Genomic DNA, 13313 nt, shown 5'->3' on the forward strand with positions numbered 1-13313 from the left:
TGGATAAACTAGACAAGATCGCACAAGTGTGCGAATGCTGTTGTAGTCACAGTAAGATGCCGTGCCAGAAAGTGTAGCTTTTGTATCATTTGTGGCAAACAAAAACCTTTGACTTCTTTTCTCTGCAGGTCAGAGTGGTCTTGGAAAGTCGACCCTGGTGAACACATTATTCAAATCCAAAGTGAGCCGGAAATCTTGCACACCAAATTATGAGGAGAAGATTTCTAAGACTGTGAACCTGCAGTCTATCAGCCATGGTAAGTTTAATTGAATCGGCCACCCCTTCTTTAGGCAATCTTATTAACTCATTTATATACAATGGTAATTGCACACTGCTAAGTATGTGCCATATGTTTTAACCTGGCCATTGAAGCTGGCATTAAATAAAGTGCTGAAACAGTTGCCAACAGTTATTACTTGCATTACTTACATTTTTGTATATCTAGCTGGGTTGTTTATTGAAGCAATTCAGGTAAGGTACCGTGGATCAAGTTAAAATGAAAGGGCCTCACATCAAAATGGATCCTACAATCCACTCTGCCACAAATGGACATTCAAAAACTGAAACATAGTATGACTAAATAAAACCTAAGACAGAAAAAAAGATTTGAATAATTTTATCTCATTGGTAAACCTGGAGGTAAGCCAGACCTTGGTGAGCATCTGCTCTCAGAAATGTAGAGCTTAGATGTTTGAGAAGCTAATGGCTTAGAAGTGAAAACAGCCCTGCTGCTCAAAATCTAAGAATCCCACTTATGTTCCTGGAGGCCAATCCTATAGCTATCATCATGTTGTGTTTCAGCATGAAGAAAGACAATGGGGCACACAAGCCCAGTTTACACCCCTCATCCAGATAGCGATCCGGCAGACACTTCCCCCTTTCTCTCTCCCTGTGTGGTGAGGTTCCCTCTGACAGATCACAGAGAACAAGCTTATCACTGATGCTCCTTGCTGCAGACAGTTCTGACTGAGTTATCTGAGCAAAATTCCTGCCAAAGACCCAAAAATCAGCAAAGATGATCAAGCGATACATCTTATCGGTTTGCCTGGCTCTCGACTTACTGGAGTAATGTCAACAGGAAGCAAAGGCTTTTAGTCAAAGCCATAAAGTCCTCTATTTTTCATGTGTAATGTGGAATTTTTCTATCCTGTGACTAAAAATATTCTGTATACATATTTAAAAATATTTAAAAAAAATCTGTCATAAAGACTTTTTAAATAATTAATAAATGTATTCATAAATAAATGTTCTATAGGCCCATGCAATCCCATAGACATAATAAATGCATGCAAATGTCATCAACTCCTTTTTTGCTGGTTGTGGGCAGTACCCATTGGAGAAATATTGCAAACCTCAGAGTAAATATGGAAGCTGGGTGACCATTTCATCAAACGATACAATTTCTTACAATTAACTTTTATAACTAGTTCACACCCACAGAGAAGGGTCCACTATGCATTACATGGAGAGTTTAAATTAGGAAATGTCAGTGCTTTGTGAAGTTTTTATGTTGTTATGTTCTGAACAGCACATAGAGTACTTACAATGCCCTCATATACACAGATAAAGAGCGTTGATTTTCTGCTTTTATTCAACATGCTAAAACAGGCATGAAAGCCTTTTGATCTTCATTGTGTTTCTTGAAAAATGTCACCATTGCATTAGGCTTTCAGCAATATTATTTATTTTTAGTCCACTAAAACTATTCGGTAATGAATGAAAACTGAAATTATGGGAAAGTTGGATGGGCAAAGTTGGATGGGCAAAGTAAGCACAAAATAAGTCATCTTTACCAGGCTACTTGATGAATGTGTCTATCCAAATGTTATACAGTGTGATTCTCCCCTCTCAGAAAAAAAGATCACTGTAATCCCATGTTACACTATGTGAAAACTGTGCTCAATGCTCGTATTTATTTTACGGGAGTGTAAATCAATGTGAGGATCAACAAGGTGCATAAACATTCAACCTTTATTATTTTGAGATTACTTTGTGGTTTTCAGACAAGGCTACTGTTCACTGTTTATTCTTGTATTCATATTTGGTGTTCAGTTGAGCGATTATTGACTCAGTAGACTATTGCACAATTATATTATTCCCTGTAGGCATGATGAGATTGAGCGGTGTATAATTTATGTCATGTGTCATATAAAAAGTTTTGCGCACCCTGAGTTTGGCCTGTTCCATGCACACGATCACTGTGGGCGGAAAGGCTTGCTACGTAAACCACCCTGGGGCGGTGCCCTCCAGCTCCATAGCAGAGAGAGAGCTGTTCTAACCTGATGTCAGTCAGGGCTTGTCAAGTTAAAGAGGCGGCTCCTTGAACAAATCAACAGCGTTTCTCTCATTTTCTGGAGTGAACCGTTAGCGGCATGCAATTAATCTTTTAGCAGGGCCTTGTCTGAAAGGTAGCAGGCCCAAACATGGGGTTTTGACTTGCCCCTGGGGTTCAGTAACTGGAATATGATTTCCGAGCTGGCAGAGATCTGGTGTGAAGCAGCAGTGTCGGCCCTTTTGTCTGTATCTTAAAGGCACCCGTCACTGAGCACCGCTTTTTGATTCAAAGGAATCAATGCGTTGGCATTGGTAAGAAGCTTCTATACAGGGTAGCATGCCCTTTGAAGGCTACATTGACACAGCAGGAGACAAAGCCACGATTGTTTATTTACATAGCACCGTAGGTTTGTTATAAGGAAAACTCTTTTCATATCATGTGTGACCTGGACACTGCCTTATGTTTACTCTTTGACTGATGCTAAATCCATATTTTAAAATTCCCTTAGGGTTCTCTAATAGTGATTTAGCTACTTAACTTTTACAATTAGACTTGGCAGAATAGACGTACAGTAGATGTTTTGATCATAAAAAGATTTGTAAATAAAACTCCATCCATCCATTTTCTAAACCGCTTACTCCTCGTCAGGGTTGTGGGGGGCTGGAGCCTATCCCATCAGACATTGGGTGAAAGGCAGGAATGCACCCTGAACCAGTCACCAATCCATTGCAGGGTGTAAATTAAACTTAAATAAAAAAGTTTAGATCTGGTTATGAAAGTCAGCTTATTTATGTTTAGATGAAAGTCATGTTATCACATGGCAAAAATTGTACATATTTTTGTGTGTGTGTGTGTTACATATACTGTATGTACTCGTTTCAATTTATTTTTGCATGCAATCTGCTCCAACCACTGCAGATTATTCTGACCAAAATTTTCTAAATTCAAGAAGCCATCAAATTCAGAATCAGGAGAAGGTCTAAACTGGATTCTTATACTTTCTGTGTGTGCTTCTGTCAGTGGCTTGCCTGTGAAATGCCATGGCCTGCTCCCAGAGTAGAGTAATCATTAGAGGCTGAGAAGACTGGGTGAAAGGCAGAGGAGAGAGCAGAGACACAGCTCACTATCTGTAATATGACACCAGCTAGGTGTGGCCCTTCCCTCTGCATTCCATGAGTGCCGTTCAGGTATTAAGGTAAATCCTATCCTTATCCCGCTCTGGCTGAGCTGTCAGAACAAATCTCCAATGTTACCTGGCGTTCTGAGTCCTGCTAAGAGCAAACAAACAAAAGCTACCATGAGGGGACTTTCAGTCTGCTATTTCTCTCAACTTGAACCACATTACAAGCGTAGGTTTGTCTGTAAATACATGCATTACAAGTGAGTCCCAGTTTGAATTCGATGTTCATCTCCAAATCCCCCAAAGCGGAAATCTTACTGTCTCATATCCTCTCATAAATCTCTGTTCTACTTCACTTTCTCATCCCTCAATTAACATTACGAGCACTGCAAACCTGACAACTGCTTTCACTATGTCTAATCCAAATGACTTCTCCTTCACACTGCACACAAGTGCATGCAATAAATAGCTGGTTTCCGGGAGTGCGAGCATGGCGTGGCTAATGTGGGATTGGGTGCTCTCCTATGAGTGTGAAATGGATTGTGTTTGTCCTCGTAGGTTCCCTGGCATGAATGTGGGGCCATTCTAGGGCCGTATTTCTGTCACACCGTAGAAATGCAGGTCCAGGTTCCCTCTCGATTTATGCCTGTTTTCTATACATAACCTTGTGAGGAACAGCGTTTATGAGTCTGGGACATAAAACAGGCTAACCTGTAATTGCATTTATTCCCTGCCATTATCATAAATATGTTTCAGAAATTCAGAACACATCCAATTTTGCACACTAAAATATATCTCATCTGTCTTTTCGGATTGACACATAATACATTTACCCTTGTATAACAAGTTCATGGACAGAATGATTCTGTTTGAAAACTTGTTGTAACCTGTCTATTTGATGAATTTGTTTTAAATTGTAAAGACAATTTGGCCCATTCACTTGACCCCCTGAGATTTGATGGTAGTGAGAAAGGGAACCATCTCTGTGGTCTAATGTAGAAAGGAATAAACACAGTCATAAAAATGTAGTCTTAGATTGTATTTGTATTTGAAAGCATAATGCATAACACAGTGTCACAATTCTAATCACTATTAAAATGGCTTATTGTAAATGTTGCTCACAAAATTTTAACCGATAGAATTACAATTCTGTGCACACTGGCTACTAAAGTAAAAATAGCTTACACTCATATTCATCTTTCAGTTATTGCAACAGGAAATTGCTACAGAGAACCACAGGTGTATGTGTATAAGCGAGTGTAGAAAATGTCCACCGTTCCTTTACTAGGACTTACAGTAAGTGTTATATTTATGGTAGTTCCGCATAAATAAATACATCTCAACTTTTGTCTGTGACATGGTCATATGGTCTAACTGGCACACATGTTCTCTCTGCTGCCAGTGCATCTGCAGCATGAAAGAGTCTGCAGGGACTTGTTTCAGAGCACGGAGCAGCTTACTGCTGCAGTCAATCAAGCACAAACACAAGACAACATTTCACTGCGCAGCCTTGTTTCAGGGCCAAAAACGAGAATGTGAGAAAAGGGGAAGATACAGCCGGGAGCACAGGCAAGCTGAATGCCTCCTCTCTTTAAAGAAGAACAAAAACTGCTCGCTGCAGGTCTGTTGTCTGAGAAGATGCGTTTCCTCCCGGTTCAGAGGCTTTTTACACATGTAAACCAGAGGTCAATCTGGATACCCTTCTGATCTCAACACAAGTCTTTAGTCCCACAACAACTTTTTTCTCTTTCCCACTCACCTCAGCTCAGGGTACATGTTATGAATCGGTGTGTATCGTGAGTTCAGGCAGGCATCCAACCCTGCCCATCCGCTGGTGTGTGACGTATAGGCCTCAGGCTGCACCACAGTCCAGGCTGTGAACTATGGCGCCCTTTTGACCCTGTAATTGATTCGTTCTTCAGATCAGTCGTAAATCTGCAGCTTTGACAGAGGCCGGATGGAAAAGCATTTTGTGTGCGACTCCTTTACTGAACTGTCAAAGGCCCACTGCCCGCATAGCCTGTTTCATTACTCCTGCCAAATAAAGATACATGATTCTGTGCTGGTAGATTGCTGTGTTTTGGATGTGTTTTGGGTAGCGATCTTGAATATGCGCAGAAAGAAAAGAGTGCATAAGGCAAACACAGGGAGCAAGATCCCTGTGGCTCTTGAGTGAGATCTCTTTGGTCGATTTAAGTATATTTAACCATATTAAAGTATATTTTAAGTATACAGTTTTTTCTGTGGTGTTAGTGGGTTAACATTGTTTTAAAATCAGGAGATCTTTATAACAGCTGTAAAAGCAGCCAAGAAAGGATTGCCCTGGGCCATAAGAATGTAATGTGCCTATAAGCATTAGTAGTGTAGATAGTGACTTATCAAGACTGCCACCTAGTGGAGTGTTTATTTCTAAAATGATAGAGTGTATCTTCGAAAATGGTTTAAAATCATTTTCATTCATAATTCCCTTGCCCCTTTGTTCCTCAACAGTCATCGAAGAGAAAGGAGTGAAAATGAAGCTTACTGTGATTGACACTCCAGGTTTCGGAGACCAGATAAACAATGAGAACTGGTAAGGCAGTGTAAAAGCTCCTGAGTCATGCACTCCTGAAGTAGTTGGAATTGATTTTCTATTTTTAAAACATATTCTGTGTATGTATGCCACCCCAGTGTAGATATGGGGAAAGTGAGACTTTGTGAACCAAGACTGGGAGGAGCTGTTATGTCATTGTGAACTATGTGATTTGAAAGAATTTTGTTTTTAAGGAATGTTTTTTCTGTGAGGAACAAATTATTTAGATTTGTTTATATGGCTTGTTGATTGGCAGTTCACTATCTCTTTTCCCACTGTTGGGTCTAAAAGCGCCACTGTCCCATGCTTGCCCCTCTTTATTAGGCAATACGGACTTGTGCTTTTCTTTCAGTTGGGAGCCCATAGTGAAATATATCAATGAGCAATATGAGAAGTACCTGAAGGAAGAGCTCAATATCAACAGGAAGAGGCGAATCCCAGACACTCGTGTCCACTGCTGTGTGTATTTCCTACCCCCCACTGGACACTGGTACGTAGCTCTCTCCAGCCACTACTCTAGACATGCACGGTTCCTGCGATGTAACTGTGGGAAAAAAACCAGGACTGGGACTGTGACAGCTTAGCTTCTGTGCTATGGAACTGTGATTTATGGAAACACTTACCTCATGTCACACCTGCTGGGGATTGCACCAGTCCACTGTAACAACAGAACTGGAAACCGCTGCAGAGGTGCGTCAAAGCCCCCTCTGCAAGTGTAAGGTCAGAGGTCTCAGGTCAGACTTGAACACCGGGGGTTAAAAGTGCATGGAACTGTTGACACACTTTTTTCAGTGCTGAATGGATTTGAAATGCCTCTCAAAATGACTGTTGACCTCCACTGTCAGCAGTTAAGAGAAGGTCAGATGGTCTAAGTGCAGGTCAGAGTTAGGGAAGGCTTTTATTCTCATGGCTTTCCAGGTCTGGGAGTGTGGAGCACCTTTACTTCCATAAGCACCTTTCTGGAGGTCAGGAAACACCTGCAGTGTTTTACACAGTTGTAATAAAGATAGCCATAAAGTACATATAAAGTCATTTGGAATACTTTTTTGCTTTTGGTAATTTTCCATCCCACATCAGCAAGATGACCACAATTTTATAGTGTATACAAAGGCAGAAAAAATTACAGACCTACCGGATTTTATATCTGAGCCTTGCGCAACCTCCTACAGTATATATAATATTTTTGTTAAATACTATGCTGTCTTATAATGCAGGCACAATATTGGTTTGTTACGAGCAAAAACAAGGAAACTTCTTAATTCAACAACCTTACGGATATGAATATATAAAGAAGAATTTATAATTGAATCTACATTGACAGAGACAATACAGTCTTATGGCCACAGCTTATATAACTGAGGCCATCAATCCACTACATTGTAACATATAGAATGGTATACATGCTATAAAATAACATTATGGATAACCATAAGTGTGCTGTTTATCCATTATGAAGTATTGCAAATGAATTTAAGTACAATCCACTTTATAATTAAATCGATATAATAAAAGACTGTGTCACAACCTGCAAGATAGAGATGCTTTAGGGATGTTTAGGGATGTTAAGTCCATTATTTCTTTTGAAACTAAAAAGACAATTGGAATCATTGTTGTGCTGATGTTATTTTAATATCCATTGCAGCACTGTCAGTCCTGCTAAAAATACTCTGCAGATTGCATCAAGGATTTTGCTTTGGGTCATTGGATATGTATTTTTATGTTGCCATGGCAACTTAAGACGTCCAGATTTTTTGCAGCAAAAAATTCTGCCTGCACCAATCAGAGACTGTTTAAATAGAGAGGACAGGTTTAGCATGAGCGTGACAGGGGGCTCCAGCTGTCTGCAGAAAAACCAAAAAGCTGCTGCTAGATGACAGCCACCATACGGGTCCAAGTGTCCTTCCATTAATCAGATGTGCACACATGCAGTGGACTGAGCTATCAGCAGGTAGCAAAGCAGCTTTTAAAAGCAGCCCTGCTGCTGACCAATAGCAGGTGACTATAGCTGTTTGCGTTTGCGTGTGCAATGCTGTGCTGTGTTCATGCATTCATTCGTAATTCTGCTCTCTGATAGGTTACGTCCCTTAGATGTGGAGTTCATGAAGAGGCTGGGTAAAATAGTGAGCATTGTCCCTGTCATTGCCAAAGCCGACACACTTACCTTGGAGGAGAGACACGAGTTCAAACAGAGGGTGAGTAACCAGAGTGGGCTAACGGGGTTTAAGGCGGTATATTTCCACCATTCTGTCTTGCGCTAGAAAATTCCACATGATGATGATAATGATGACACTGGCCATCATCCTCATTCCTGCTTTTCAAGAAATAATTAGATCAGAGATGTAACTTTCTCCTCTTCACCATCTCCGAGCTCCTCCAAATTGCTTCTGCAAACTTCTTCCCTTATGGAATTAATCCCTTATTAAAAGTGATTGCTCTCTGCCACTGAACTATTTTGAAATTCCACAAGTTAAATAATGTAGAAAAGTGTAGACTAAAGTGCCCAAGGGGAGGGGAGGGGAGGGGACAGAAAACATGAAAAGTTTTAAATCTTCTGCCAAAGAAGGCACTTGAAAGGAGCCTGTGTGGTTTTCTCCTACTGAATGACCAAAGCTCTCTTAACCTTTGACTTTCTCCACTAAGTACAAAATACCAGGAGTGGGCAATTATAAAGTTGCAAATGCTGTCTGTGTGTGACTGCTAGGGGAGTGGACACACACACACACACACACACACACACACACACATACATTCCAGCCAAGCTTGCCTGAAAGTGAAATTCAAATTTAGTAACTGGCCAACGAATGACTTGATCAGGATAAAAGCAGTCAGCAGCCTACAATAAATCCCCTTCAACTGTGGGATTATTGAGATGATGTAATAAATCACTTCATTTGTTTATTTTTTCATAAAAGGCCACTCTCAGTTCCTGAGTGCATAAAGTCTTAACTGCACATTAAATATGGAACATCCATCATTTCTATTCACTTCACTGACATATCTTCCCATGCACCACAGTCTGCTCCTACCATCCCCTATCTGCGTCACTAAAGCAATGGAATACATAATTGGTAAAAAAAACTTAGAGATTAGGGATACAAACGCACATCTAGTGAATGCATAAGCATAAGAATCTGTCAAACTTGTTTCACTACAGATTCGACATGACCTCCAGGCCAATGGAATCAGAGTGTACCCCCAAAAAGAGTATGACGAAGATGCAGAGGACAGGATACTGAATGATAAAATCAGGGTAATGCCTCACTTCCATAAATCAGCATGACAGCAGAAGCTAGAATAATATTGCTTTGACACATTACTAAGGTGTTGGTTTTGACACTGTAGCTTCATAATCCACTAATGTATTATGTATTTCATTACCTAATGTATTACCTTAACAGACACATTTTCAAGAGAAACTTAAATATAGTAAAAACTTTTTACATTAACATTTTATCCATTAAAACAGCTGAATATTTTTTTAATGAGCTAGTCTCAGACTTGAGATTTTGCCTGAGGTACCTGGCTACACACTACAAAATTACTACAGTTCCACCTTGTTTTTGTATACATATTTATCACATTTCTGCAGGTGTATTTTCCTAAAATGATACTGTGCAATTGTTGAATTGTACCCAAACATGTTATGTGTGCAATTTGCAGGAAAAGATCCCCTTTGCTGTGGTGGGAACAGACAAAGAACACCAGGTGAATGGAAACAAGGTCCTGGGGAGGAAAACAAAATGGGGCATCATTGAAGGTGAGTTATCCTGAGAAAGTATCTGAGTGAATCTCCTATAAAAGTGCCTGTATTGCTGTACCATAATCTCAGACTGGCCTTTTTCCAGCATGAAACTACCACGGAGCAATTAAAATCCTAGCTGAACAGGTTTGAGCTTGCGTATTCTACTGCAGAGTATCTGACTGTAATTTTGACCAAAAATCCCACAACTATCTCTCTATTCTCATTAACTGTACACCCCAAGTCCCCTTTTGTTAATTCCCCATTCCTATTTAAGCAGCATTTGGCTTTAATTGGTTCTCCAGGCTCTGTGCTGAGGGACCTTTTGCTGGCTTTTGCTCCACAAAAATGACTTCTGAGAAAGGTTCTTCAGACCCCTGTTAATGTTGTATGAATAATAAAAAAAGTGGTGGCTGGCTATGCTATCAGCGATCTACAGCACAGCTCAGTTGTGTTTACTCTAGCGAGACCTGGCCCCGCCAGCCCAGCTCAGCTCTTAGCTGCTGGACACCAGGGTGCAGTTAAGAAGCACATGAATCACCGGCGGCCATGCAGAGCGCTCAGGGTGTGCCACTCTCAACGTAAACAGCGGCGTGTTTTTTCATGCTAAGCCTTTACAGCAGGGCAGCCCCTGCAGAGCGAGCGGCCCGCTTTGTTTACCCTCCCCGTTTCCAGCGCCGTCGTTAGTGTGATCTGTGGGGATGTCAGTCCGCCGGTGACTGCAGGACTGAGTGACGTCCCCTTTGTTCAGGAGGCGATGACAAATCGCGCCTCCCCTGCGGAGGACTGGGGGGGACTCGCGTGGCGGGGCTGAAGCCTCGCTCCAGATGCAGCTGCCACTCAGCTGCTCTGATCTCCACAGCTGTCTGCTCGTGTTCCCTGCAGGAGCGACAGCGTCTCTCCCCGCACAACGACAGCGGCGCACCTCCTGCTACTAGTGAATAAAAACCCAGATGTTAGCTACAGAGAGGGTCAGCTGTAAAGATGAAGCTCAAACTCAATTAAGTCAATCCAGCCAGACAAATTGCCTTTTTTATTGCCTGAATGGGGTGGGATTCTGGGAGTCTGAGTGGTGCTTCTTCTTGGGTTAATGCAATGCAACGTTTTGTGTCCTGTATGACAGCTGTGGCCTGAGGTAGAATTGGAACTAAAAGCTTTACCCCATCAAACGAGGCCCATTGGCTGATTGCTGATATCAACATATGTGCTGTTTAGCTTTGTCTGAATTGTAAAGATGCTGACAATAGTTCCAATTCAGAACTATAATTCATCTTTGTCTATAAAACTGAAAACTCTGAAAAAATACTCATAGCTCTCATACTTGAATTTATAAAATTATTATTGTTGCTATTTTGTTTTTTATTTATGTGGGCTTAGCAGTGAAAGTGAAGGTATACTGCTGCTTCTTGGGTGAACTTGCTTTTTACCAACAGCTTAACCCATAACCATTCGCTACATATTGTATTATCTGTTTCCTTAGTTAGATTCTCTGTTGCAGGTCCATTCACTGCTTACAGAGTAATCCAAGAAGCAAGTTCATACTCATTAAATTTAATAGATCTCAATATTTTCCCTCAAGTGTAATTTCGAGTAAGTTTAAGATGAAACCGCAGTCGAGTGAAACTGACAGAACACTTCAAGATGAATGTAAAATATTCTGCGGTATCCCCCCTCTCTTGTCATGTTTGAAAACACAGCTGATGTAGTATGGCAGTTGATGGGTGCAGGTAGTACAGCATTTAAATTGAACGACAGTTAAAACTTCCAAAAATGTGCAATGAAGAACCAAAACCGGAATGACTTCAAGCCTTGTTAAAGATGACAAGTCATTCCTAAACTAACTTGTTCTGCAAACAGACTGTTCTTATGAAATATATGTTAAACTACCTCATCTGCACCTCAAACCAATGGTAATGTTATGAAGTTTGGTAACGTCATGGAATGTTTTGACTTATGGGGCCATCTAGTGGTCATGCAATTTATGGTTGTATTTTAACACATTGATTTACCACAAATCGTCTTACTTTCTAACATATATTTTCTTCTTTACTGCAGTTCTACATTATATTAATGGAGTTACATCTTCACACAGCTAACAAACCATCAAATTATATTTGTGTTTACTTCCACAGTTGAAAATGTTGCACATTGCGAGTTTGCCAACTTGAGAGATCTACTCATCAGGTGAGCGGACTGTTGTTGTTGTTCTTACTGTCTGTCGTATATCAGATCAATTGGAAATACATTTGAGAATACTTTCCTGATCTGATATTGAAATCAATCTAGAATCCTAAAGCGAACACAACATCACTGAAAGCACAGATTAGAGTTTTGAGCCTCTTTCAAAGGGAAGGAAAATCGTGGCTTACTTTAACACAGAGACGCCCAGGTAGGAAAAATCCCTACCTCAGTAATGGCACGCGCAGACCCCATGCTTCCTGTGCTGATGCACCAGCAGCAGAGGGAGAGGCAGAGACAGGCACAGGGGCCTCTAATTACCCCGGGGCAACTCTTACTGGATGACAGGGGCAGCCCAGCAATGCGGCTGTGTGCCGGGTGAGAGGTGTCGAGAGGCTAATGACAGGCCTCCTCGGTTCACTTCAGGTGATCCCGCCACCTTTCAGCGACCCCGGGCCCATCGCCCCCATGGAAAAAGACAGACATCTCGACCCCAATTCACAAGACCAGTCACAAGATCTGGATCTGCGAATAGGAGCTGTCGAACAGTTGGAATTCACCAAATTCCATAATCCAATCAGTTTTGATCACAGACAGGCACACTGAAAGGGCATTCTACCACAAAGATTCAAATGATTTGGATGATTAAAGGAAGTTTGGGATAGTCCTGATTGACCACAGAACAATGCATACTACTCAAAAAGTAATTGGAGATATTCTAAAGCATTAGTTTTTATATTAAATAATACATACAGTGAGCTACATAATATTTGGGACAGATATTTTTTTTTCCTTTTTTTCCTTTCCATTTGGCTCTATACTCTGTACTATACACAATATTACATTTGCAAATGGTTCACATGCAGTTAAAGTGCATATTCTCAGCATTTATTTAAAGGTATTTTATTTTGGTTTCACCATGTAAAAAATTACGATTTTTATACATTGCCCCCCCGTCCCCATTTTAGGGTACCATCATTTTTGGGACAAATGGGTACACAGGTGTTTCTGATTACTCAAGTGTGTTCAATTGCTTCCTTAGTGCAGGTATAAAAGAGCTTTCAGTATTTTGTCTTTTTCTAAAGCTTTTGATTGCCTTTGGAGTCTGTTACTGGCATCAACATAAAGACCAGATTTGTGACAATGAAAGTCGTTATGAGGCTGAGACATAGGCCAAACCTTAGGCTTACCAAAATCATCTGTTTTGAACATCATTAAGAATAAAGAGAGCACTGGTGAGCTCAGCCATCATAAAGGAACTGAGTCTAATGATGACCTCTACAGTTGATGACCAGAGAATTCTCACTATGATGAAGAAAAACCCCAAAATTCCTGTCCGACAGATCAGAAACACTTTTCAGGAGGCAGGCGTGAATGTGTCAGTGACTACTACTACTACATTTCAAGAAAAAGTACTCTAATTTCTAC

General features: G+C 40.8%; 1 protein-coding gene across 6 annotated transcripts in view; it reads left to right on the plus strand.

The window, feature by feature from the left end:
* Positions 1-13313, plus strand: part of LOC135248277 (neuronal-specific septin-3-like) — an 80500-nt gene that overhangs the window by 65227 nt on the left and 1960 nt on the right. For all 6 annotated transcript variants that reach the window (XM_064322730.1, XM_064322729.1, XM_064322733.1 and 3 more), the window contains 7 exons: positions 129-257; positions 5887-5968; positions 6321-6458; positions 8043-8160; positions 9123-9218; positions 9629-9725; positions 11840-11891. In XM_064322730.1, the coding sequence (XP_064178800.1) occupies positions 129-257; positions 5887-5968; positions 6321-6458; positions 8043-8160; positions 9123-9218; positions 9629-9725; positions 11840-11891 (712 nt within the window). The remainder of the gene's footprint in view (positions 1-128; positions 258-5886; positions 5969-6320; positions 6459-8042; positions 8161-9122; positions 9219-9628; positions 9726-11839; positions 11892-13313) is intronic.

Source organism: Anguilla rostrata, chromosome 2 (genome assembly GCF_018555375.3).
Source record: "Anguilla rostrata isolate EN2019 chromosome 2, ASM1855537v3, whole genome shotgun sequence".
NCBI classification, from domain to species: Eukaryota; Metazoa; Chordata; class Actinopteri; order Anguilliformes; family Anguillidae; genus Anguilla; species Anguilla rostrata.